The sequence below is a fragment of the Danio rerio genome, chromosome 5, assembly GCF_049306965.1.
Source record: "Danio rerio strain Tuebingen ecotype United States chromosome 5, GRCz12tu, whole genome shotgun sequence".
NCBI lineage: Eukaryota > Metazoa > Chordata > Actinopteri > Cypriniformes > Danionidae > Danio > Danio rerio.
The window spans coordinates 41,385,854-41,413,639 of NC_133180.1; the positions used below are offsets into that span (position 1 = coordinate 41,385,854).

The window sequence follows — 27,786 nt, forward strand, 5'->3', positions numbered from 1 at the left end:
GTATTGCTTAAGGGGGCTAATAATATTGAGCTATTAAAATAGGTTTCATAATATTTAAACCTGCTTTTATTCTAGCCGAAATTAAAGAAATACACCTTTTTCCAGAAAAATAAATATAATAGGAAATACTGTGAAAATTCCTCTGTTAAACATTATTTTTTAACTATTTATAAATTTTAAAAAAATTACAGGAGGGAGAATAATTTTGACTTCAACAGATAATCAGTTTGAATAATTGTGATTATGATTTTTCCTATAACTGAGCAGCCCTAGTTTGCAGCAAGCATTGAAAGAGCTGTACGAAAATTGGAGAATGGTGGATTTTGTTTTTTATGAGTTGAGTTCGTTACCATTGAGACACCTCGTCCATTTCTGTGCTGCTGTGTTTGCCTATTACCAGCAGGGTTAATGGAATAGACAGGGCAAGAGACCTGCTGCACTGCTATCCACTGTGTCTGCATTCAGACTCGGGATTGAGGTAGAGAGAACACGATTATCTTTATGATGATATAACAAATTGTGGTTATGTGTATATGAAATTACTAATGACAAATGTAGCAGGACATTAAATTACTTACTGTTTATTTCTTTGCATTTTAAATTTGTAAACTATAAAATCATGGGTCTCCTCACGGTTTGTGTCTCATTTTGTGAGCCAACTGACATCTGACTTGTTCACTCCCCTCTTTTTCCCCTGCACTCCCGGCCAGGCCTACCCTTCCCACTGCTCGCAGCGCTCCACACCCATCTCGAAGCATTTTTTAAAAAGAAATTCTATTTATTTATTTATTTGACATGGACATCACAATTACACTGGACAACCAAATGCATTTGTTTAAGTGTTTTAGCAAACTTGCTAATTCTCAACACCTGTCCTCAGGAGCCTTAAAATTGACAAAATGGAAATATAACAAAAACATACTGTCACCGACTCGGTCCCAGTCATTCCCCTCGCTGGCCAGCAGAGGCCACCATCTCCGGACTTCTAGCATTACATCATCCACTTACACTGATCGCGCACACCTGTTCTCCATTCAGTTAATGACCCACGTACCCTTTATAAGCCGCACTCATACCTTCATTCAGTGCGAAGTCTTGTTCAGCCCCGGCCAGCATTACTGAGCGTTATATCCTGCCCGATCTCCTGTGAATTACTCCAGCCCGTTTCTGACTCTGCTTTGCCTTCTGTCTGCCCACGACCCAAGCCTGATACACGGACTCTGAATCACGCCGCCTGCCTCTAACCCATGCCTGGTAAATCACTCTGTGTCTGTCAGCCGCCAGCCTTGAGACCCTTATTGCTATTGTTGTTCTGGTTCGCACCTTCGTGTGTATTGAATGTTTGAGTGAAAATGTGACTAATAAATACTGCATAATGGATCCCTCCGTGTCAGTCTCCTCGTTACACATACACAACATTACAATTCTTTACATAAAATTTATGCTGGCTAAGGTAGACTTAAAGCGAACAAGGGGGGTTTCATGACTCTGACTCACTTTTTTTTTTTTTTTTGCTGTCACATTAATTATTTACAACTATTCTAATTGCACAAACACTTTTAATACGTAGATTTGGCAACAATATAAAGTGATGGCTTAGTGTGTTACCCTTATCAGGGCTCGAAATGAATCTTTTTGCTTGGTAGCACCGGTGCTCCTAACTTTAAAAATTTAGGCGCATCAGCCAAAATTTAGTCGCACTTATAAGCACCGTTACTACAAGTTTTATACAAACATATTTATTGCAAGGAGAAGACCATGACAAAAAGATGTATTCTGACATCTTAAGACAGCAAAACTGCTGATAAAGCATGTTTATGTAGAAGTGGATGCTAGTGACGTACTTACACTTCCCCACAGATAGTGTAGAGTATAGCATTACATAAAATTCTTACTTAAGAGTTGATTTTCCATGTTCACCTTACCATTCTTTTTATGCAGCTCATAAAGGGGGGTGGGGGGTGACTTTTTGAACCTGTTCATTTATAATTCCACTGGCTCAGCTGATCTCATTCTTCCAAATTTGTTCTCTAAAGATCGTACTTTCCCAGTCTGTGACCCACCTCCAAGTACGAGGTATTTGTTTCTTTTTAAATGCGTCCAAAGCATTAGATATTGTCTGTAAGCGATATTTTATGGGGCCTCTTTGAAAGCCTTTTGCCTTGCCAAGCACATAACTGCAGGCTCTTTAGACATTGAAAAAACAAGTGAGACCAGCTCAATTTCATGGTAAGTGCATTTGGCGATATCTAGACATTTCTTTCAAGTGTGTTCTCCACAGCTGACTGATATCTTCAGGGGGAAACTTGTCACCCAGAGTAATTGGCTTTTTCTGATATCTGAGCGCACTCTTATATGCCCAAGGTGAGGCACCGATGATGTTTTTCATTTGGGGCTTTCTGTCTAATGTAACAGTTGTGAAATGCTGTCTAACCACAGTAACGTGGAACACTCATACTCTGGAATCATTATGACACCGAAGAAACAGTATAGGCGACACAGTGGCTCAGTGGTTAGCACTGTCGCCTTACAGCAAGAAGGTCACTGAGTCCCGGCTGGACTAGTTGGCATTTCTGTGTGGAGTTTGCATGTTCTCCCTGTGTTGTCGTGGGTTTTCTCCAGGTGCTCATGTTTCCCCTACAGTTCAAAGACATGCGCTATAGGTAAATTAGATGGACTAAATTGACCGTAGTGTATGGGGTCTATTATAACAGTCTAGGTGCAAAGTCTGAAGCGCAGGATGCAAAAGCATTGAGGGCGTCTCCGAATCCACTTTTGCTATTTTAAGAAAATACGTTCTGATCCGCGGTGCATGGTCTAACAGGGTTGAGCTTATTCTCTTAATGAGTTATAGGTGTGTTTTGAGAATAAACCAATCGGAGTCTCATCTCCCATTCCCTTTAGGAGTCAGTTGCGTCTGGTCATAGCGCATTTGCTATTTACTTGGCGGACTTTGTAAATTGAAAAACTGAACAATTTAATAACAGTTAAGAAAACAGTATCTGCAGCAAGAGGAAAATGAGCCTTTTCTATTCGGCCTTTACTTTCAATTTCTCTCTTTCGTGGATAAGGAAAGAGTGTTGAAGGTTTATACAAAAGCAAGTTGTCGTGAATAAACTGAAAACAGCCTCCGTGGTGAAGAAGGCATGCAGTTACTGGTTTTTAAGGAAATTTTTATAGAAAATAATAATTTTTTTAACATCTTAATTCCTTTTCATTTGTACAGACATTTGTGTATTACTGTACATCCTGCGTGTTTTAAGCAATGTTTAAGTGAGGCGCATAACTGACGCGCTCTACTCTGGACTTTAGACCTGCCTTCAGCAGGTATATTGAGCAGTCTATTTTAGTTCCTCAAAATAGCAATGAGCCAACAATGCACCTTAACACACTTCTTTCCAGACCAGAATACCCATGAGTCTACAAAGGGGAGCAAATGGATTTGCTATTTAAACAACATGACGGAAAACAGGAAAATTTTGGCTTGTTGGTCTGAAACTAGCAACACATCATGAAATCACATCTTGTGCCTTAATGCGCTAGGTATATGATTGGGCCCTATGTGTGTGAATGAGTGTGTATGTGTGTTTCCCATTACTGGGTTGCAGCTGGAAGGGCATCCGCTGTGTAAAACATGCTGGATAAGTTTTCGGTTTATTCCGCTGTGGCGACCCTTGACAAATAAAGGGACTAAGCTGAAGGAGAATGAATGAATGAATGAATGAATGAACGAACGAACATTCCAGTCAAATTTTGCAGCTATTGCCAATTTAAAAATAGAAAGAAGTTGATACACTTAGGGCCAGATTTACTAAACAGGGCAAATTTGTTGTAGAATACAATTCCAAAACAGGTGTATGGAAATTTTTGATGATTTACATGATGATATCTTTACATATTGACCAATGCAATAAGTGCACTGCTAATTATCATAGTGTCAAATAAGCAGAGCTCATGCATAAGAGGTGTGGGTGATATAATATGACCAACCACAAAACAATTGTTTTGCTCTCTACTGGGGTTAAGGGGGCTAGATAAATTTGTGTTTAGAAAATAATCAATATTCATGATGTCAGAGTTAGTCTACTGCATAAAAATGTGTTTTTTAATAAAAATAATAAAAGCAGCTATGGTGCACATATGGAACAAAAGTGTAGTGTTTTTTTATTTATTTGCCAAAGTATTTTCACAAAATTGACAAGCTTAATAAAAGTGACCACAGGACAATGTCATAAACCTTTTACATGAAAAGGTGAAAGACTTCAGAACTGGACAGCTCCCATGTGTCCAACTCCTACGCCTTTTTGCAGTAAGCTTCATCTATGTTAGATAGTCCACATGATGGATATTTTGACAATTGTTTTTGACAAGTCAGGTTCAGATAGAGCAGACCACACACTGTATGAAGTAGAATACTGGGAGAGAGTGCATCAGTTTTGTTTGTCATTCAGCATGATTCCACATATCCCGGCTTCTCTTACTGTTAGTTAATTGATAAAGAATGTGAATGGATAGTAAATTTGTTCTATAGAAAGCTTGGTTACCTTTTATTAGGTTGTTTTTTTTTTTAAGATTTAATTTTGCCATTTTTGTCTTTATTTGATCTGACAGTAGGTTGACAGGAAGTGAAGTGGGAGAGAGGTGTAGGATCGAGAAAGGTCCATGAGATGGGATTTTAACTCAGGGCACCCAGAGCGCTGCCATACCATATGTCGGTACACTTATCACTGGGCTAATACGCCAACAAACAGAATACACAGGGAAGGCAGCCGTTTATCGAGCTAAGATAACAAGAACGCTAGTTAGGTTGTTATTGTGGGACAATAAAATACAGCTGAAATATTAGACTGTCCTGGGAAATTGGATATCTGGTCATGCGTTTGGGGGCTAAACCTGGGCTATTCAAAATTCCGACAGGACTATAGCCCAAAAATTGGGGTATTAAAAGAAGTTTGGTGGACCTGGTATTACGTGACTCATCCTAGTTGTTTGTTCATCTTTTATGCTCACTATATAGTGAGCACGCTAGCATTAGTCGGCAGGAGAAGCACTTTAGCAGCATCTAGACCAGCAGCCTGTAAGTACATTTAAGATTTGTTTCAGTTGTTGTGTATGGTTTGAGGACTTGTTTCCAGCTGTTTGTGTAAAGTTGTAGGACATTTAAACTTGCTTTCAGTTGTGTATAATACTAGAAGTTGTTTAGCCACTGTTTCCTTGGTTATTATAAGAGCTTGTGTAGCGAACGCAGACGCGGTTTCGCGTCGTCCGCCTCAGTTTCGGCCCTTGTTTTGACTCTCGAGGCGTGTCCAGCTGAATTCAATCAGCTAGTGCTTTGGGGTTATATAAACAACTAGTTCACCGCGGCAGCGGTCGCGGCAGCCTCGTGTGAAGACCGCCTCGTGTGAAGACCGACGAGGGTAAAGACCATCGACTCTACCTGCGCGACTCCACCGAGCAAAGACACCGACAAAGCACTTGAGTACTTTACTTTACTGTTTTACTTTACACTTATTTTTTGTTGTCAGTGCACTTTTATTATGTGTTTTCTAATTCCTGTTGTTACTAACACTCGCAAAACACGGGAGGTGCGCTGCAGGCGTAATCCTCACAACCTTCGTTCAATACATGTATCTACTATTTCACAACTCTCTCTCTCCGTGGGCCTCTGGAATTGTCAATCAGCTGTTAACAAGGCTGATTTTATTACCTCCATAGCTACATATTCTGACTATAATCTCATGGCTCTAACTGAGACCTGGTTGAGGCCGGAGGACACTGCTACACATGCTACTCTTTCTGCTAATTTCTCTTTTTCCCACACTCCTCGTCAGACAGGGAGAGGGGGTGGGACTGGACTACTAATTACCAAAGAATGGAAATTTACTCTGATACCGTCCCTGCCAACAATCAGCTCCTTTGAATTCCATGCAGTCACCATTATCCACCCCTTCTACATAAATGTGGTTGTCATCTACCGCCCACCAGGTAAATTAGGTCACTTCCTAGATGAACTGGATGTTCTTCTCTCATCTTTTTCTAATTTTGCCACTCCCTTATTGGTGCTAGGTGACTTCAACATTTACGTTGACAAACCGCAAGCTGCAGACTTTCAGACTTTGCTTGCCTCTTTTGACCTAAAAAGAGCACCTACTTCTGCTACCCACAAATCAGGTAATCAGCTAGACCTTATTTACACACGACACTGCTTCACTGATCAAACAATAGTAACTCCACTACAAATATCTGATCATTTCCTTCTGTCTCTCAACATCCACATTACTCCTGAGCCGCCACACACTCCTACACTGGTTACCTTTCGCAGAAACCTACGATCTCTCTCACCCAATAGACTATCCACCATTGTTTCAGACTCTCTTCCTCCATCTCGCAAACTCACTGCACTTGATTCGAACAGTGCCACTAATACACTCTGCTCCACACTAGCATCATGTCTAGACCGATTATGTCCTCTTGCATCCAGGCCAGCCCGTGCCAGTCCTCCTGCACCCTGGCTCTCGGATGCTCTCCGTGAGCATCGCTCAAAACTTCGGGCTGCGGAGAGAATTTGGCGGAAAACTAAAAATCCTGCACATCTCTTAACATACCAAACTCTTCTGTCCTCTTTCTCAGCTGAGGTTACTTCTGCAAAGCAGACGTATTACCGTCTGAAAATCAACAATGCCACTAATCCTCGCCTACTTTTTAAAACATTTTCCCCCCTCCTCTATCCTCCTCCTCCACCCGCATCCTCCACACTTACTACTGATGACTTTGCTACATTCTTCTGCACCAAAACTGCAAAAATCAGTGCTCAATTTGCTGCACCTACAACAAACACGCAAGATACAACACCAACACCACACACACTCACCTCTTTTTCTCAGCTCTCTGAGTCTGAGGTGTCCAAACTTGTGCTATCTAGCCATGTAACCACCTGTCCACTCGATCCCATTCCCTCTCATCTCTTGCAAGCCATCTCTCCTGCAGTCATACCAACACTGACTCACATAATTAACACATCTCTTGACTCTGGTTTATTCCCCACTACATTTAAGCAGGCTAGGGTAACCCCACTGCTAAAGAAACCCAACCTGGACCATACGCTACTTGAAAACTACAGACCAGTATCCCTGCTTCCATTCATGGCCAAGATTCTGGAGAAAGTAGTGTTCAATCAAGTCCTGGACTTTCTTACTCAAAACAATCTCATGGACAACAAGCAATCCGGCTTTAAGAAAGGCCACTCAACTGAGACTGCCCTGCTCTCGGTCGTGGAGGATCTCAGACTGGCTAAAGCAGACTCTAAATCATCAGTCCTCATTTTGCTGGACTTGTCAGCTGCTTTTGACACTGTCAACCACCAGATCCTGCTATCTACGCTTGAGTCACTGGGCGTTGCGGGCACTGTTATACAATGGTTCAGATCTTACCTCTCTGACAGGTCATTCAGGGTGTCTTGGAGGGGAGAGGTGTCCAATCTACAGCATCTAAACACTGGGGTACCTTAAGGCTCTGTTCTTGGGCCACTTCTCTTCTCCATCTACACATCATCTCTAGGACCAGTCATCCAGAGACATGGATTCTCCTACCACTGCTATGCTGATGATACCCAGCTATACCTCTCTTTTCATCCTGATGATCCCTCGGTTCCAGCTCGTATCTCAGCCTGCCTGTTGGATATTTCACACTGGATGAAAGATCATCATCTTCAGCTGAACCTCGCAAAAACGGAAATGCTTGTAGTTTCTGCCAACCCGACTCTACACCATAACTTTTCAATCCAGATGGATGGGGCAACCATTACTGCATCCAAAATGGTGAAAAGCCTTGGAGTAACGATTGATGACCAACTAAACTTCTCTGACCACATTTCTAGAACTGCTCGATCGTGCAGATTTGCACTCTATAACATCAGAAAGATCCGACCCTTCTTATCTGAACATGCAGCTCAACTCCTTGTTCAAGCTCTTGTTCTCTCCAAACTGGATTACTGCAACTCTCTACTAGCTGGGCTTCCAGCTAACTCTATCAAGCCTCTTCAACTGCTCCAGAATGCAGCAGCACGAGTTGTCTTCAATGAACCTAAACGAGCACATGTCACTCCGCTGCTAGTCCGTTTGCACTGGCTGCCAGTTGCTGCTCGCATCAAATTCAAAACTGATGTTTGCCTACAAAGTGACTTCTGGCCTAGCACCTTCTTATCTGCACTCATTTCTGCAGATCTATGTGCCCTCCAGAAACTTGCGTTCTGTGAATGAACGTCGCCTCGTGGTTCCATCCCAAAGAGGGAAAAAATCACTTTCGCGAACGCTCACGCTCAATCTGCCCAGTTGGTGGAATGAACTCCCTAACTGCATCAGAACAGCAGTCACTCGCTATTTTCAAGAAACGACTAAAAACTCAACTATTTAGTCTCCACTTCACTTCCTAATCTGCAATTGCCTATTTGAATATCACACTAACTGTACAAAAAAAAAAAAAAAAAAAAAAACTACTAACACTTCCCTTCTTAGACTTTACAGACCTGAAACTTGCCTTTAGTACTTATTCATTGTTGCTCTTAGTTGTGTAAATTGCTTCCTTGTCCTCATTTGTAAGTCGCTTTGGATAAAAGCGTCTGCTAAATGACTAAATGTAAATGTAAATGTAATCTTTTCATTTCTGAACCAAACTAAAAATAACTGGCAAACAGTGTGTTTATATGTTCCTCTGGCATTCAAAATAAATTTAAATGTGTCAAAAATATCTTCTATCTTCTAGCGCAACCTTAAAAGTGTCTTCACACCAATAAAGTCTGTTAGTTCACTTCACAAACAATGTTGATTTTTTAAATTTTTTTTGGTGTGGTTTGCTTTCACGCTGTCGTTTTTGAAAGTGAACCATAAATTGTAAACAAAACCACACGTGTGCTAAACTCAGTTATTTGTTGGACAGAAATGCTTGTGCTTCCAGAGCGTGCCATCTACCGTGTAACCATCAGCTGTATTGTCCAGAGATCTGACTGTTACTGACTGTTACTTATCTAGACTTTTGCTCACACAGGTTTTTTTTATTTAAAGGGTCACGAAACACCAAAACACATTTTTTGAGCTGTTGACAGTCGTATATGTGTCCCACACTGCTAAAAACACTATTAAGACACCTATATTTCACTAAAAAGTGTAAATTGGTTGTTTTTGCGTTATTTCAAGCAAATTCGTACTTCCTGTTTGAAACGAATTTTTGAAGCTGCGTCACGGTCATGACATAATAGCCTGTATTCCAGCCTGCAGACTGGGCGTCTGTGCCAGAGTGAGTCTTATTACGTCTTACAGTGTGTTGCATTAATGCATGAGTAAGGCTTGGTTCAAACCAATCAGCGCGCTCTATTGTGCAACTTCATTAATATTCATTACTGTGTTTACACGACATAGACGCCATGTTGTGTTGGCAAAACAAGCGTGAAGTGTTGCTTTTATAGTTTGCTGCAGTTAAGTTTCGTTTTCTTTTTCTCTCTGTGAGAGCTCAGACTCACGTGTGGATTAACAGTGTAGGCGACGACAACAATAACTTACGTGTCTAAGGAGGATTATTGTTTACCTGAGAGCTGTTCTCATCTGCAAACGCTGAGATCTGGAATCGCTTGTAGTATTCTCTTCATAAAGACGCGGCTGGTTGCTGGTGATTGTCCTGTCTCTACAGATTTGGTAAGTGAGCGACCAGTGCTCTTTGTTTATTCAGTTTGTTCGTATCGAACTAAGTTAACTATTGCACCGTAACATGTTAGGACCACAACCAAACTTTAACCTCGTGTAGGGTTTTTAACCGCATTTTGTGACCGGAATAACACACGCGGCTTTCTGACGCTACCTGCCGTGTGCATCTAAGTTTCCGGGAAATGCTGAGGTTTTTTTTTCTCTCATTCGCCGTGCGGTATCGAACATTGCATGAAAAATACACGCTTAGAGCAGATCCTCGAATCAAATATCTCGTTTGTTGCGAGGGGCATGAATGAATTCCCTGAATGAAAGAGCCAAACTGCAGTTAAAGTCCACCATTTAATAATTTGGCAAATAATTCCACTACAGATGTCCATGTAGGTTAAATACCATCTCTTTCTCCTGTGTGTGAGTATTTTGACTGAAACTCGCGCGTGCCCAAATAGACACTCCCACACCCTCCCACTTTAGTTCCTCCGACACTCCCCCCTAAACAGAGCTGGACCCGCCCACTTTTCTGACTTTTTCCAAAGTAGAGGTGTGAAAACACCCTGCTGAAACGAGGGGGTTTCATGGCCCTTTAAAATGTAGGGTTAGGGTATTATACATATTTCAAACCAAACAAGGCAGGTGTGAATAAACCTCAAGGCGTTAAGTTTAGTATTCAAAATACTTTCCACAGCTTTCACAACTATTCAATATCAATATTTTTCTTTGTTCATGTTCAATAAATACTGGTAGTACTTTTAACGCTCATCAATGAGTCCATCTGGCCCATGGGCTCAGAAAATACAAAAACTAAATCGTCATCATGGGTTGTTGAGCACCATTTGAGAGATTTTCATTGATCTAGATTCTTTTGTTTTAAATTAGCTTTCACAAAACCAACTGTTTTTCGTAATACTTGCAATAAATCTGTGCATTGGCATATGCTTTTTTACAAAATAAGTAGTGATTATTAAACCACACTGAACTAAACTTAAACACTAAATACTGAACTACACTGTTCTAATTTACTATGATCTTTTATGTGAAGCTGCTTTGACACAATCTACATTGTAAAAGTGCTAAATAAATAAATAAATAAATAAATAAATAAATTACCAGTTCTTTTCATTGACTGTAGATTAAACCAATGGCTTTGATGTTATTGATACATACTGTATTAGTTGAGCTAAATAAATACATTTATATGGCAAATGTTAGATCCATTCAGCCTTGGGAATTTTGTGGATACAGTGTCTGAACTCATTTAAACATGAGCTTAATGAAAATTTCAATTGAACGTGAGATGCCTGACAACTGTAGTTGTATGCTGACACACTGATTATTCATTTTCATTTTTCAAGCGAATAAGGCATGAGCTTTAACAGATATTTGTTTCCTTCTGGCAGTTATGCGGCCCCAGCCGTTTTTATTCAGATCTACAGTACTGTGCAGTGCTATCCAAACACAGCTCAACATATGAGCCCATTTATGTTCATTTAACTCTGACTGGTGCTATGAAATGGTCTAGTGGCTGTTTGCTTGGGCAAGTAACCAGAGAGTTTTGCGGTTTCCAAACCCACGTGGAATTTATCCATCGCACCCAAGAGAATGACTTGTAACCTGAATTGCCTTGGTAAAGCCCCAACCTCAAGAATGGAAATGAAAAGACATTCATATCTGCAGCTGACTGTGAAACGCATAAATAATGGTGAGAACTCTAGAGCAGGACTGGATCCATTGCAGCTCGATCTGGCTAGAGAGCAGCTAGAGAAATTACAGTGCGGCTTTTGGCCACTGGCCTATTTGTGCAGGCCAGACACCCCATTCAGCTCATGCCATGTCTGGCTCTCTTTAGACTGCTCCACACATGACTACAGATTGTGTCATCACATCCTATAGTTGGGTCAGAAGTTTGTAGCTCGTGTAAGCCGTTGAAAAATGCTTGCTTCTTCTTCCCAACACTTTTTTTTTGTGCAATTTCTGTTTTGAATATAAGAATTTGCACAACTGTTGTTGTTCTTTTCCCTTTGTTTTGAATCTATAGGGGAATTACACACGGGTTCAAAAAAAGACCGGTTGCAATAGCAAACATGCCATGTTGTGCGGTAGGAAGCCAAATAAAAGCCACACTACTTTTAATGCCAATCGAAGACGTCTTTGGCTAACAGCCATCAAAAGAGCTGAATGGAGTGAGGACCTAATTAAAAATGCTGGACTCTGCAGTTCCCATGCTATATCAGGTAAGTTCACGCTATGCTAAATCATACACATTACTCATTTTTAATTGCAGCAACGATTTCAGTAAAAACTGTTAGATATGGTTAATTAAACAGCAAACACTGAATGCTTAGAATGAAATGTAAAAATCTTAAGTTCACATACCCTGCCATACAGGTGCAGTTTGCTGTCAGAATGCAGTTGTTTTGCTTGTTGGTGATTACCCAGGCCTTGCCTAGAACCTTGGTTTTTAGCACTACAAAGTTTTACTTCTGGTAATCATGGAACATTATTTTTTTGCACATGACCACACAGAACAAAATTGTTGGCATCCAAAGACTTGTAGGCCTTTAACTTCTCTCTTGCAAAATCACTAAGAGTTTTAATGAGATAGTTGTATATTTGGGGCCGGATGCATGGCCATTTCGTCTTATACAATATTAATGGGGAGGGTGCTATTGCGAATGTCAGACGAACGCCGCTCATTTTAACGTTAATTTTACCTAATAACTGCGCTTATCACTGAGTGACAAGCTGTTATAATACACTTAAAGTATTATGTAAATAATATATGTATAACATTTAATCAAAATACAGTTGAAGTCAGAATTATTAGCCCCCCTGAATTATTATTTTTAAATATAATAGTTTTAATAACTCATTTCTAATAACTGATTTATTTTATCTTTGCTTTGATGACAGTAAATAATATTTTACTAGATATTTTTCAAGACACTTCTATACAGCTTAAAGTGATATTTAAAGGCGTGACTAGGTTAATTAGGTTAACTAGGCAAGTTAGGGTAATTAGACAAGTGATTGTATAACGATGGTTTGTTCTGTAGACTATTGGAAAAAATTGCTTAAAGGGGCTAATCATTTTGACCTTAAAATGGCTTTTCAAAAATTAAAAACTGCTTTTATTCTAGCCGAAATAAAACAAATAAGACTTTCTCCAGAAGAAAAAATATTATCAGACATACTGGGAAAATTTGCTTACTCTGTTAAACTTCATTTGGGAAATATAAAAAATAAATAAATCTGAAGAGGGGCAAATAATTCTGACTTCAACTGCAACTTATCTCTAATACAACAACAAACTCTCTTCTGCGTCGGATGTCATTCCCTTGCTGTAAATGCTAGCGTTCCCATTTTTTTTTTCTGCAACCTTGATGCACGCGCATCCTGAATGCTTACAAACTGGTAATTTGCCTATATGGGTTTTCTGAAGTAAAAGATTCTTGTAGATCTTCTCTTGAAAGCATCAAATGTAAAAGTAATCTCTGCAGGCCAAAAAGCAGCTGGACACATTCGGCCCCCTGTGCAGTCATCAGTCATGGGATCTTAGCTACTAACCACCCACAGGCACATGACAAATTTGCATTTTGTTGTATCAGCTGGCTGTAAAACAACAGGTCACATTGATCATTTTTATTATTGTTTTTCTTCCATATCACTCCTTTACTGTCTCAGTGTGATTGGGTGGTGTTTTTATAACAGGTCGAAAACAGGTCAGTGTATGTTCCTTTGTTAGTGGTAGAAGCAATGTTGTGACGAGTGCTGTTGATTGAGTTAGTGACAACTAGTGGATTTTTTCTGGCATAACATACTTCAAGCAAGTGGTAGAGATGGCTCAATCAGGTTAAGTTACGTTAGGTACTCCTCTCGGCGAGTAGTTAGTGCTGTCGCCTCACAGCAAGAAGGTCGCTGGTTTGAGCCAGGTAATTTGGTGTTTCTGTGTGGAGTTTGCATGTTCTCCCTGCGTTCGCATGGGTTACCTCTGGGTGATCCGGTTTTCCCCATAGTCCAAAGACATGCGGTACAGGTGAATTGGGTGAGCTAAATTTACCGTAGTGTATGAGTTTGTGTGAATGTTTCCCAAAGATAGGTAAAGGCTGGAAGGGCATCCGCTGCGTAAAAACATGCTGGATAAGCTGGTGGTTCATTTCACTTTGGTGACCCTGGATTAATAAAGGGACTAAGCCGAAAAGAAAATGAGTGAATGAATGAAGTACTCCTCTCAAAAAGATATGGTCAGTCAAAATATGGTCAACCATTTGGTCAAACGGGCAGTTAAAGGGTTAAAATCGGTCCCACTTTTATTGCAGTATTAAAATCGGTCCCACTTTATATTGTCGCTTATACCTGTGAACTTACACGGTAACTAGATATGTAAGTAGTATGTAGTTACAGTGTACACACTGGTACATAGTGTTTACTTGTGTAATACTGGTCTAACTTCACACATGTAACAACACACTGTATAGTATGTGTAAGTTCAAATGTGTAACGGGACATTAATAACACAATCTTTGATAAACCACCCCTTTAATGTGTATTACTGATGTGATTCTACAATTCACCTTAAAACAACATATGCCATTTGTATATTTCTATATATGCTTATACTTTTTTGGCAGAAGTTTGCTGTTGTAAAACAGTTGCATAAAGGCTTAGGTTTTAGATATTTAACAGTAATTTGTGACCTTTTTACAATTTATACTGAGTGGACAGTTCCTGAGAATTTACCCTGTAATTAAACTGGTATAGCAAGGTGAAACCTAATGCAGTGTCAGTTCTGCCATTCTTATTCTAATACAGTGTTCAGAAGTACATGGTATGCAAACAGGTGTGGAAGTTGAATTTTTGTCACAGATGTGTACTTTTTTGTGTTGTTACCGATGTCTTGTTACACATTTGAAGTTACACATACTATTCAGTGTGTTGTTACATGTGTGTAACACACCAGTATTACACAAGTACTATGCACCAGTGTGTACATACATTGTAGTTACATACTACTAGGGCCAGACGGAATCTGCGGACATTTTTGTTATTTCTGCAGAGAATTTTGGTAAAAATCTGCGGATTACTGCGTAATTATTTTTGGAGTATCATAACTAAAACCTTCTTAACTTGTATTAAATGTTTAAAATGGAAATCAAATTTGATTAACTTCATTAATAAACAAAGAAAGACTCTCATAATATCTCCACAAAAGACAGTAAATATTACTGTACAAACTGCATTGTGCCAAAATCAGATGAACATTTTCATATTAGTCAATAATATTACTGTAACTAATTTAAAAACTGAATAAATATAGATTTATACACGTTTACTCAACTAAATAAACAGAATTACTGATAGGCGAAAATCTGCGGAATTCTACGGAACATCTGCGGAATTATGCGCTTAGATTCCGTGTGGGCCTACATACTACTTACACATATAGTTACACATGTATGTTCACAGGTATAAGCGATACTTTATATAAAGTGGGAACTTAAAACCTGACAATTGATAAAAATTCAACTGCAAAATACAATTTTGGTTGACCAATCAGTGAATAGGAACAGTTCAAGCCTGTCTATCTGTGTTAATATTTTAATAACCATTAAAATATATATATATACATTAAACATTTTGAGTTTTTAATTTGTGAATAAAGTGCTTAAAATGTTATCGCTACATTGAAATGATTTGATATATTCTTGAACATGAAAGCACTTTGTTGTTTTACTCATGCAGTTTTTCCTCTCACTCTTACCTGCGTATTGTGAGTTTAAGAGAAATTTCTGGCAACTTGTCAGAGCTCTAATCTGCTCTCTGTTTTCTGTTTCGCAAGGCCACTCATTGGTCCCACTGACCTAAAGGCTTGACCGTGTGACCCAGTGGTCATCCCAACAGCCATCTGCCACCATGGCGTGAGGCTTTCCATGTCACGTTGTCACGCAACTGTATACCAACCTGCACTGAGCTAAAGCAAATGCTTCAACTGTATGTAATGGTTTATTTATGAAGGCATTGCTGTGCTTTGGTTTCCCCCATTGTGATCTAAGAGATCAGTGCATAGCTTGCGTTCTCCAGAAGGGGGCCTGCCTCAGACAGACAAGCAGACGGACAGACAGACTGGTAAGCCAGCAGGCCCGGGGCAGCTCCTTTTACCAAGACGGATTTGTTAACACTGTTTGGGTCGGTCAGGCCCCGGGCTGAAGTGACCTAATCTGTCATTAAACTCCTGTTACACTATGAGCAAGGCACAGCTCAGTGCCCCCTAAAGACTCTGCTGGAGGAAAGACGAGACACAATCTTCTGACTCAGTGAAGTAGGCCGTCATGAAAACAGCAGACACTAATAAATCCCAACATGGCACAGTTAGATACCTGCACTGCAAAAGCAAGTGCTTCGTTCCTGAGTAGGATTGCTTACAGTACATGCACAAAAGACTCACACTGAACACTTTGATTCGATTCTTCAGCTCTGTTGGTCTGTTTGTTGTGATCAGATTAGCAGCGAGTGTGCTCAAGCTTGCTGATTGCGAAACGATAGACATAGTTGCATCTGTTTGTTGTAGCAACATATCCTCTGGTATGACTTTATCTGGCCCACGTACTGTATTTCCTTGTGCTTTTATCCACTAAAACTTTGCTGCTTATCTCATTTGGTTAGGGACATCTGAAGCTGCATCTCTTTTGTTTTGAGGAAGGTAAATTGTGGACAATAGATGACTATCTCTTCATATCTCAGCGTTTATGGATATCGTGGTTTCACTATGTGTCATATCAAAGATGGTCAGTCAGAAAAAAATACACTGCATTTATTTAAACAGAAGCATGGGAAAAACAGTGATTGTCAAAGCTGGTTGCAGAAAGGAAGAATAGATCCAGAATTTGTCTGCAATAATTGAAATAAAAACAACAACATGTTTTTACTGAGCTTAATTTTACTCATATACAGTTGATTTATTACTATTTGCAGTGGGACGGTGACTCAGTAGTTAGCACTGTCGCCTCACAGCAAAAAGCTCGCTGGTTCGAGTCCTGGCTGGGCCAGTTGGCGCTTCTGTGTGGAGTTTGCATGTTCTCCCCATCTTCGCATGTGTATCCTCCAGGTGCTCCAGGTCCCCCTACACTCTAAAGACATGCGGTATAGGTGCATTGAATGAACTAGTAGTGTAATGAGTGTGGGGATGTTTCCAAGTACTGGGTTTCAGCTGGAAGGGCATTCACTGTGTAAAACATAGGCTGGATAAGTTGCGACTCCTGATGAATAAAGGGACTAACCCATAAGAAAATGAATTAATGAATGTTTAACAGAGCAAGAAAATATTTCGCAGTATTTCCTGTAATATTTTTCTTCTGAAGAAAGTTAAATTTATTTTAGCTTGTCTGGAATAAAAAGTATAAACTACTAAAGTCAATATTATAAGCCCCCTAAAGAACGTATTTTTGAACTGGCTACAGAGCAAACCATTGTTGTCCAATGACTTGCAAAGTAACCTGATTAACCTAGCCTTAAGCCTTAAGATAGCACTTTTAACTTCAATTCAATTCAGCTTTATTTGTATAGCGCTTTTAAAATGTAGATTGTGTCAAAGCAGCTTCACATAAATGGCCATAGTAACTGGATCAGGGTAGTTCAGTTTTTAGTGTTTAAGTTCAGTTCAGTTTAGCTCAGTTCAGTGTGGTTTAAAGTCATTACTGAGAGTTCAAACACTGAAGAACAAATTGATCGATGCGTAGCTCTACCGATCCTGAACCATGCAAGCCAGAGGCGACAGCGGAGAGGGGGAAAAAACTTCACCGATAGGAGAGTGAAGAAAAATATACTTGAGAAAAACCTCAGTTCGGCACAACCATTTTAATTTCCCGCTGACCAAAATTCTTGTGCAGAGCTGCAGTCTCAGCAGTGGAGGCTGGAAGACTCGTCTGTCGGTGGAGCGTCACTGGAATTAGTCTCATACTCTCCACTCCCCCATGACCACCAGTTGAATACTAGTATCTTGCAACTATAGTTTAAGTCAGAATTATTAGTAATTCTGGATTATTAGTCTCCCTGTTTACCACCCCCCCCCCCCCCATTTCTGTTTAACGGAGTAAAGATTTTTTTCAACACATTTGTAAGCATAATAGTTTTAATAACTCATCTCTAATAACTGATGTATTTGATCCTAACCATGTTGACATTAAGTAATATTTGACTAGATATTTATCAAGACACTTCTATACAGCTTAAAGTGACATTCAAAGGCTTGCCTAGGTTAATTAGGTTAACTAGGCAGGTTAGGGTAATTAGGCAAGATATTGCATAACGAGGGTTTGTTCTGTAGACTATCAAAAAATATATAGCTTGAAGGGGCTAATAATTTTGTCCTTAAAAAGTTTTTAAAAAAATGTAAAACTGCTTTTTCTAGCCAAAATAAAACAAATCAGACTTTCTCCAGAACAAAAAATACTATCAGACGTACTGTGAAAATTTCCTTGCTCTGTTAAACATCATTTGGGAAATATTTTTAAAAAATATTCAAAGGGGGGCAAATAATTTTGACTTCAACTGTATATTGTATAAAATGTGTTGAAAAAATTGTAAAACAGCACTTGGGTAATCTTTTTAAAAGAAATCAAATTTCACAGGAAGGCTCATATTTGTGCCTTCAACTGTATAAGCATGCTAGGTCCAAATGTATGAGGCTAGGTCTGAACTGATGCTGATGACATTTCTTGTTTCCTGTAGATTCTGAGTGAGATCACGTATATTTAAAGGAATAGTTAATAAGAAAATTTTTAAAAAGTTAAAATGTCAAAGAATGGTCCGATAGGACATGCCTTAGGCACTGTTTACACTAATACGTTTTAGTTTTGAAACAACGTTTTAGAATGAAAACGATCCATGTCCACACTGGCATTTCACATAGAGTTTCTGAAAATATCTTTTTCCACATTTCACCACTGAAAATGAGCAGCGCAGGTTGGACAGTTCATCAAAGATCTTCCACTGCATTTCATCTTACTATAGTTGTCAGATGTGATTTTTAACTTATCATGTCTCTATCTAATGGTCTTTTGAATCTATTACTTGTTCTCAGGTACCTTGTTTGGCTGAGTGCAAAAAAAAGTTAATATATTAATTTATGTAACCACGAATACTGATTCTAAACATTTGACTGATTGCTTGCCTTAATTTTCTATATTGTATAAACTTATTGTGTGTTAGACTTTTTTAATGGCCATTATTGATCTTTAAAACTTAATATTCAGCAAACGAGAGAATGTGTTTCATATTTTTCAAAGAAAATGAAAGGAACCAGTTATATCATAGGATCCAGATTGTGATAAATATGTATACAGTGAAGATGACGATCATATAAATATGTAGATGCCTCAACATTTTTGGTGTCTGTTAAGTTAATATGAAAATGAGCAGTTCCTTGTATCATGTTTTCTCTTTATTGTTAAGGTAGTGAAACAGTGTAGAAGGGTGATCCAAATGACGTTATAAAGTACACTGTTTTACCCAACATGTCTTTGGGAGTTTGTTTTCCATATCAAACTTGCGAAGTCTGAACTTAAGAAAAGTATGCTAAGCTGAACTTTGTGCACTAAATATTAAGGAAAAGCTCCATTAAGATAGGGGAATGTCTACAGCCATCCCCCATCTAAACTGACAAGGAGCAGCAGCATTTCCAAAACGCTTCGTTTTCAGGGCCGGAAAACATTGAGGTAGTGTGGCCAGAAGGCGTAACCGTAGCAAATCATTTGTGTTTTAGAGCTAAAACGTATTAGTGTAAACAGTCCCTGATACTCCAAAGGGTATGTGATAGGCTTTGGGGAAAAACAAACATATATATATATATATATATATATATATATATATATATATATATATATATATATATATATATATATATAGGGCGAGGCAGTGGCGCAGTGGAGTTTGCATGTTCTCCCTGCCTTCGCGTGGGTTTCCTCCGGGTGCTCCGGTTTCCCCCACAGTCCAAAGACATGTGGTACAAGTGAATTGGGTAGGCTAAATTGTCCATAGTGTATGAGTGTGTGTGTGAATGTGTGTGTGGATGTTTCCCAGAGATGGGTTGTGGCTGGAAGGTCATCCGCTGTGTAAAAACTTGCTGTATAAGTTGGCGGTTCATTCCGCTGTGAAGACCCCGGATTAATAAAGGGACTAAGCCGACACGAAAATGAATGAATTAATATATATATATATATATATGTATATATACACACACACACACACACACACACACACACACACACACACACACACACACACACACACACACACATATCTTTGAATGAACTGTCTCTTTGTCAAACTACCAGGTTAACAAATAAGATGCATTATGTGAAAGTTTAAGGCTAAAGAGGTGTTTTTGATCTCTTATAACCCTGAGGGACTGTGTCTGAGCCCCAATCATTATCATGAAGATTCAGAGTTTTGGAGCCAAATGCAAAAAAAGAAAGAAAAAAAGCTCCTTGTGTGGACTTATATATTCCAGGTACTGTCAAGTCTTTTAGATATTTGTGACCTGAAGAACATGATTTATTGTGGTGTGAAATGAGATCAGTTAAATAGAAAGGACAGCATCAAAAATTTTCCAGGCTTAAAAGTGATTTTTATAATCACAATTGACTCCTGCAAAGCTGAGAACGTCTTTGGTATGACTTACAGAGTTACTCTGGTAGAGTCTTTTGAGCAGAAGCTGTATGATATTCCTCAAATAGATCAAATTTAACAGATGGTTCTGATCTTCTCATGCTTTAATGAAGTGCTGACATAAAAGTATAATCAAGTACAGAGCACAAAGCTTTGACATATGATCCTTGTAATCAGCTGTTTCTAACAGTTTTGAGTACGCCATGTACATATTAACTAAATCTGCATAGTTTCCCAGCTGCACATTTACAGTGCCTGGACACTGACATGTCTCTGATCATCTGTGAGAAATATTTTGACCTAATAAGTAGATACCAAACCTTTTTAAAATAAAAGCTATTTCAGGACTTTTTTGTTTAGTATAATTTTATGATAAAGTAGCCCTTTATGGTGCATCTTAAAAAATGTATGCAGTTTAACATTTTTGAGGCTGTGTACATCTAGTCACTTTATATGTTGTTTTTTTCTGATCTAATATCTATTTGTGAAACAGGCAAGTGTAAATACCCTAAAAACATATTGAGGGTGGATATCAATCCAATTGCTCAAAGCACTTCAGGAGGTGGTATGGATGCATTCCAGATAAAAAAGGACAGGTCTAGATGCATCGGGTTGTTGAAGTATTTCTCTTCCAAAATGTAAAAATGTTATGGGTGTATGCTAAATGACATTAAATTTAATAGAGCAAATCAAATAAGCTATAATTCAACGCCACTCCACAGATGATAGTTATTGATGTTTGTTTTGTTTTATTGTCTCATACTATCATTCATTTTTTCCAAACATTGGCCCTTATGTTACAAAATTAGAATGTAAAATTAATATCAAATTAATAATTAAAATTAATTAATTAAAATTAAATTTAAAAAACACACCCGAGGTGCCTCTGTGAAAGGAGAGAAAAAATAGTAAAAAAAAAATAAAGTTAACAAAGGTAGTTTTTTGGTGAGAGTATACACAAAACCTTATAGTTTTGAATGGTTGTTAGCACATGTCTACAACAAACATTGATGTTTCATTTAGTCTGTAATGACGCAGAGCCCTGTGCGCTTCTGATGATGTTAAACTGATGATATATCCCACATATAAAATCACTTGTATGCCAAAAAAAATGTAACAGTTAAAGTTAAATAATATAATAATTAATATTTTAAAGATACATTTGCATATAGTGCAGAATTTATAGATTGCAAACATATCAGGCCCTGTTTACACTAATACCTTTTAGTTTTAAAACGTAGTTTTGCTTCGGTTACGCCTTCCATCCACACTACCCTGAAGTTTTCGTTACCCTGAACATCTGATTGGAACTTTTACTCAATATCAAGTGCACAAAGTTCAGTCTTGCATCCTTTATTTTAGTTCAGACTTTGCAAGTTTGATATGGAAAAACAAACTCCCAAACACGTCGGGTGAATCTTCAAATTTAACAGTGTACTGTATATCATTATTTATATCACATTTGTTATGCTGTTTCACTATTTTAACAATAAAATAAAAACATGATCTAAGGAACTGCCTATTTGCATAGCTACATATTTATAGGATCGTCATCTTCACTGCATGCATCTTTATAACAAAATTGAGGTTATAATTTTACTGCCTCCTTTCATTTTTATTGAAAAATATGAAATATCCCCTCTCTCTCAATTGCTGAATATCAGGTTTAATAATCAATAATGGAAGTCAACGATACAATAAATTTTTACAATATAGGAAACAAAGGCAAGCAATCAGTCAAATGTGCAGAATCAGTATATATGGTTACATAAATTAATATACTGTATTTACTTGCACTCAGCCAAAACACAATACCTGAGAACAAGTAACAGATTCAAAAGACCAAAGAGTTTTGTTTAACTACTATAGTGAGATAATTAGATGTTTAACATCTAGATTTTATTAGATATTTAACTACTATAGTGAGATGAGATTCAGCTGTATATCCTGGACATTCATGTAGTGTGGATGGAGATCTTTTCTGAAACACTAGGTGAAATGCCAGCGTGGACTTGAATAGTTTTTGTTCCGTTTTAATGTAAACGGGGCCTCAGTTTAGCGAAAACACATTTATGTGGCCAAATGTAAATAGAACCATTTTCGCAAATCGTCTGTTTATAAAAACGATAGTGAACACTAATCTGTTACTAAAGAGAAAAATAACTGCTAAAAATAAATTATTAACATTTCGTTTAAACCTCCCTTCTAGCCTAATTTGTCTCATTTACTCCATATATATTGTTTTGTTTACAAAAAAGTACTCATTCATTTATCTTAACTTTATTTTGAGTAACAAAGGCATTGTACATAAAAATAGTATAGACTACAAGACTTAAGATAAAAACACTGGATGAATAAAAAAGCAAAATGATTCATAAATTTGGATCCCTAACATAATAATAATGCTGTCATTTTTAAGTTATGTATATGAACAGTTTTTCAGTTAAAATTTGAGTTTCAATTCCAGTCCATAAACCTCCTGAACTCTCACTAAATTAAATCTGACATCTGCACCATAAATTAAGATAAACCAAAATGATCTTGGTGCTATTTTAGAACACAGGCGTAATAAATTAAATATTTCTTTCTTTGTTTTTCAGATACGAAAGTTCTTTGAATTGGAGCTGCTGGCCCGAGGGAAGAGATGGATTCTTGCTGGCACCTCAACCAATAACATGGAGGACGTGAAAGAGAGCTTCAGTCAACTCATCAGCCTTTTGGAGGAGAAGGAGGTGCTACCTAGCAGGATATGATTCAGTCAAACTTCAAAGTGGAAAGTGGGTTTGAAGTGTTGTTTGCTTGAACGTTTTTTTTTTATTTTTGCTCTCCTCCTTGGTTGTTGTTTTATAACCCACTGGAGACATGGATGCAAACAGCCACATGTTTTGATGAGCTGACTGACATGTTTGGTATCCTCAGGTCAAGGGCCACACATATGCTGGTTTAGTAGCAGGTGAAACAAAATCCTCTAAAGCGATTAGGATTTTACTGTTATTTGTAAAAGAATTAAGTCATTTGATAAAATAAACTTGTTTATTAGTTGTTTGTGCTGCTTGTATTTAAATGTTGCATTGTACATATATACATAACATATGTAGCATGACTCAAACCACAATTCTTAAAATTTCATTTGATATTTTCCTTGTAATATTAGAGCACATTAAGGCCGCATTTACACTGTCAGGCCTTGATGCCCTATTTCGATTTGTTGTCTATATCTGATTTTTATGTCTGTCTACATGTTCATTTAATTGTGACCCATTTCCGATTCATGTGTTTACACTTGCCATACAATTTACAACATTGTGTATGCGTAAAGGCGGGTTCAAGCATCTGAGCCACACTAGCCACGATGGAAGAAATGGTCTTGCTTTTAGCTCTGTGAATTATGCAAAGTTCGCCCAACTTTACGATGATTTTGAGGCAGAGGAGGAGGAAAAGGGCCATCATCGCAGCTTGCGCCTATGGTTTATATATGGTGTCCTATATGGTGCGTTTTTTTTTTTTTTTCCCCGTGTTAAGAACAGATCTGATCTGTGTCACATATGAGCAAAAAATCGGAATTGGCTCACATTAAACTGGCAGTGTAAATGGGGCCTAAGTATCCCTAATACCAAAGATTGCTTTCTCCTTTTAGAGAATGTAATGCTGTTTGTTTTTCTACATAAGTTTTATTACACTGGTTGTGTGTATCACGTTCCTTTTACTCAGTTTACCATCTCCAGATGATGGTGTTCATTTTGTTGTTTGAAGAGTTGACACACCCATCTACTTGGCACTGGCTGAGCTGTTTTCAGATTTGAGCTGGAATACAAACTCTATCAATCAGTGTCCGCAACAGCTGCATTTGACAAGTCCCTGTCCGCCAGGCTTAAGCCCTCCAACTGTCTGTGCTGTGGAGTCTCCTCCCTGTCTGCCACCTCACTCCTCGCCCAGCCTCACCCGCTGCTGCTTCCTGCTGATTTTAGCCAGCTTCCTCTCCAAGGATTCCTCAGTGTGCACCTTTCTCATGTGTGTAATTTAACTCATTGGAGTCCCCAGACTTGTTTCGGAGGACTGTGGGACATTTATAGTGTTAACTAGGTTGCGTCTGGCTTGCCTGCCAATTGCCATATGATGTCTTTTTTTGGGGGGGGATCTATTCTGTACTGCCTTTCAATTGATTTGAGCACATAAATCAGATAGACTGATCCTTAGTGTACTTTGATTTATCAATCCTCAGGATCACACTTTACTTATAGGTTTAGTTCACTAGAAATATGTAATGCATTAGGTATTAATGATTGGGAGGTTTTATTCATTTGTGTTGATGTTAAACTGCAGAAATTGTACTATTGGTAAATTTGTAATGTTATTTTATACAACTAGAACTTATCTTATTGTATGGATAGAAAATTAAAACTGCAAATATCTCTTTGATTCATTTTTATACTTTTTTAAAATCAGCATATAGTATATGATTAGCTTTAGAAATTTTTGGTAATAGTTTAAATTGATGTTTTGTTTAGATTGTCTGCTGCTGTTTTAATCTTACTTCAAACGAAAGTGATTTTTGTGTGTTTTGTGTCTATATAAATACATATTTATTTTATTCATTTATTCATTGATTTTCTTTTCGGCTTAGTCCCTTATTAATCAGGGGTTGCCACCGTGGAATGAACCGCCATCTGATCCAGCATATGTTTTACACAGCGGATGCCCTTCCAGCCGCAACCCAACAGTAGGAAACACCTATGCACTCTTGCATTCACACAGTTAGTTTATTCAGTTCACCTATAGCACATGTGTTTGGACTGTGGAGGAAACCAGAGCACCCTGAGGAAACCACACATGAAAATGGGGTGAACATGCAAACTCCACACAGAAATGCCAACTGAGCTGGGGCTCGAACCAGCGACCTTCTTGCTTGTATTTATATGCAAATATTTTTGATGATTTTTTTTTGTGCCAACTAGCTAAAAAGTAACGTTATTTAAAAGTTCATAGTTGTCGATATAAAATCATTTAAAATTATCATTTGCAATTGTCTATTAATTCTGACATGAGCACGTATGTGCTAAATATATCTGATATGCTCCACCTTCGTCCGGCAAAATCAAAGCATCTCCGTGCAATAATCAAAGTGTCCATCGTATCATTGCTTCCCCATCTAATCTCTGTCTGAAACACAAATTTCATGCGCTCTCAGTCTGATGTAGATAAAAAAGGGAAGTTAACGTTTCTCAGACAGGGTTCCTGATCCAGCCAGGTTTAGTTTTTTCTTCGCCTCTTTTTAAAACTACCCACGTTGCTTTAATACAATGTCTGTCACGCAGGTTGCCCCTGCGCTTCTTTGATGTGCTCTTCCTCTGTCTGCGGCTGACGCTCCTCTCTAGTCTGCTGCTCTTGTCTCGCCGCTCTCAGAGAAAGCCCTTTGCCCCTTCTTTCTCGGGCGCTCTGCTTCCCTTTGGTCACGCTAATGGAGCCCACCCTCAAAGCCGAAACGCTGCAGAAAACCAGTTTGGCCTGTTAGAATTGGCCTGTCTGTCCTCGGAAGAGGCCCACAGACAACGATTGCGCAGGTCCTAAGGCCAGGAACTTATTAAATGCCCCATTCCTCTGCTTCGTGCACCATTATCTGGATGTCAATAATGTAATTAGATACACACCGGGACACCTTGCAGGTACTGAGACAAACACAGCCTAGCTTTTTTGTTTTGTTTTTGGCTGCAGTCTGGCAGTTTTTTATGGCACCGAGCGCTCTTAAAACCCTCCCACATGGGATGTCTTTTATAATACCAGTCTTAACTCCATTTGCATATCATTTTTCTCGCTTGGCTCAGTTTCACACTTGCTGTGTCTAGACAGAGATTATTTTTAGTTCCTTAGCAGGAATTCACCAGCAACTGACAAAGACTTGGAACAGAGTGTGGTGATCATTGTTAGGTTGACTTTCCAGAAAGGAGGGGAAACGCTTTTGCTCGATATCCTCTTGAAAGTCTTTTCCCAGTTGTGTTTGTTCAAAGGCGAGCTCGCCTCATCATTTAAGTCCTCTCAGTCTGAAATGGTAATGCATGACTCGTCAGGGAACCTTTTTGTTTACTAGGAAAACAAAGCACGTTCCTTCAAACGCCGAATGTTTTGCTCTCCCTTCGTCCAAACAGCCGAGTAATCTCAGGCTTTCACAACCTGTTGAAGGGGCTTGCCCCTGTGGAAATGCAACAGATGTTCCCTTGACATCCATCTGGTCCTCGTGATCCAGTATCATGCCACGCTGTGAGGCCTTTTTGTTTTTTAACATTTTCAGCTTGTTCTCCGGTCAGGGGGCCAGTGTCCCATGCCTTATGCATGACCAGGAGACAGTGCCACCGTTGACTTTACTCAGCCTGAGATTAAAAATAAACACAGTAGTTTCTCCCACCCTGAGTCAGTGTTGACAACTTGACTAGGGACAAAAGATTTGGTTTGTGTTCCCTTATTTGCATCTTGGAGAATGGAGGAAATAGGAAAACATCCAGGGTTCATTTGAAGGTGTTATCCTATGCATGTCAGGTTTCTCAGCATGGCATCACACACCTAAAACAAACAACATGTGTGAACTATCAATGATATCAGCTGCTGTGGGAAACCTTGATAAGGGCAAAAATTAAAGGATTAGTTCACATAAAATGTAAATCCTATACAAATTGATGTCGTTGGGTTACAATGTCACACATAAGGTTTGGTGTCATTATGTCAACGCATAGAGCTTCAGATACTGTGTGACATCATGACTTCAAATTCATTTCATGTACATCACATTAAAGTTCCATGACATTCTTTTTAATATGTGTGTGATTGCATGTAAAATTTGGTGAAAATTAGACCTGGAGTATATTTATATATTTTAAAATGAAAGCAATTATATACATAGGTTTTCAGATTTTGGTGTGAATGATTTTAATTGCTCACGAGAGATCAACAGTCAAGGAAGGGTTTAAAAATGTTTGTTGTTAAATTCAAACTGGCAGAAAAAAACTATGTTGTAGAGTGTAATTGAATCCAAATAATCAGGCCTATAGCTTAAGATATTACCATTAACCTAAAAATGTATCTCCAAATTTGATCATTATGATAAATAGGGTTTTCTTTTCCTTGATCATGACTTCTTTATATCACATTTAGTCATGTATTTTCAAGACTTTATTTAGCTTACCTTGACTATTGGAATTTCTGGAATATCATGGAATTTTAAAAGGTTTGTTCCAGTCATTGAAAGTCATGTAACTTTTCAGATTTTTATCTCAAAGTTAAAGGATATCAGAGATTTCTGTGTGTTGCCTCATTTTTTTATTTTCATTTATCAAAATGTATTTTTTCCATGCTGTATTTTAATGTCATTTTGTTCCACACTTGTTGTTAGTCTATTTTAGCACTTTTTATTCCTTTTATGCTCATTAACTGGCATTCA

At 38.4% G+C, this 27,786-nt stretch overlaps 2 protein-coding genes across 10 annotated transcripts in view; one reads left to right on the forward strand and one right to left on the reverse strand.

Annotated features, from left to right (window-relative positions):
* Positions 1–23,400, forward strand: part of arl15a (ADP-ribosylation factor-like 15a) — a 179,901-nt gene extending 156,501 nt beyond the window's left edge. For 4 of the 9 annotated variants that reach the window (XM_073950817.1, XM_073950818.1, XM_073950823.1 and 1 more), the window contains 2 exons: positions 11,731–11,926; positions 22,958–23,400. In XM_073950817.1, the coding sequence (XP_073806918.1) occupies positions 11,731–11,926; positions 22,958–22,974 (213 nt within the window). In that variant the 3' untranslated portion in view covers positions 22,975–23,400. 9 annotated transcript variants of the gene reach the window in all.
* The window catches only part of LOC141385704 (uncharacterized), a 430,770-nt gene that overhangs the window by 125,343 nt on the left and 277,641 nt on the right, over positions 1–27,786 (reverse strand). The gene's annotated exons all lie outside the window — the stretch shown is intronic.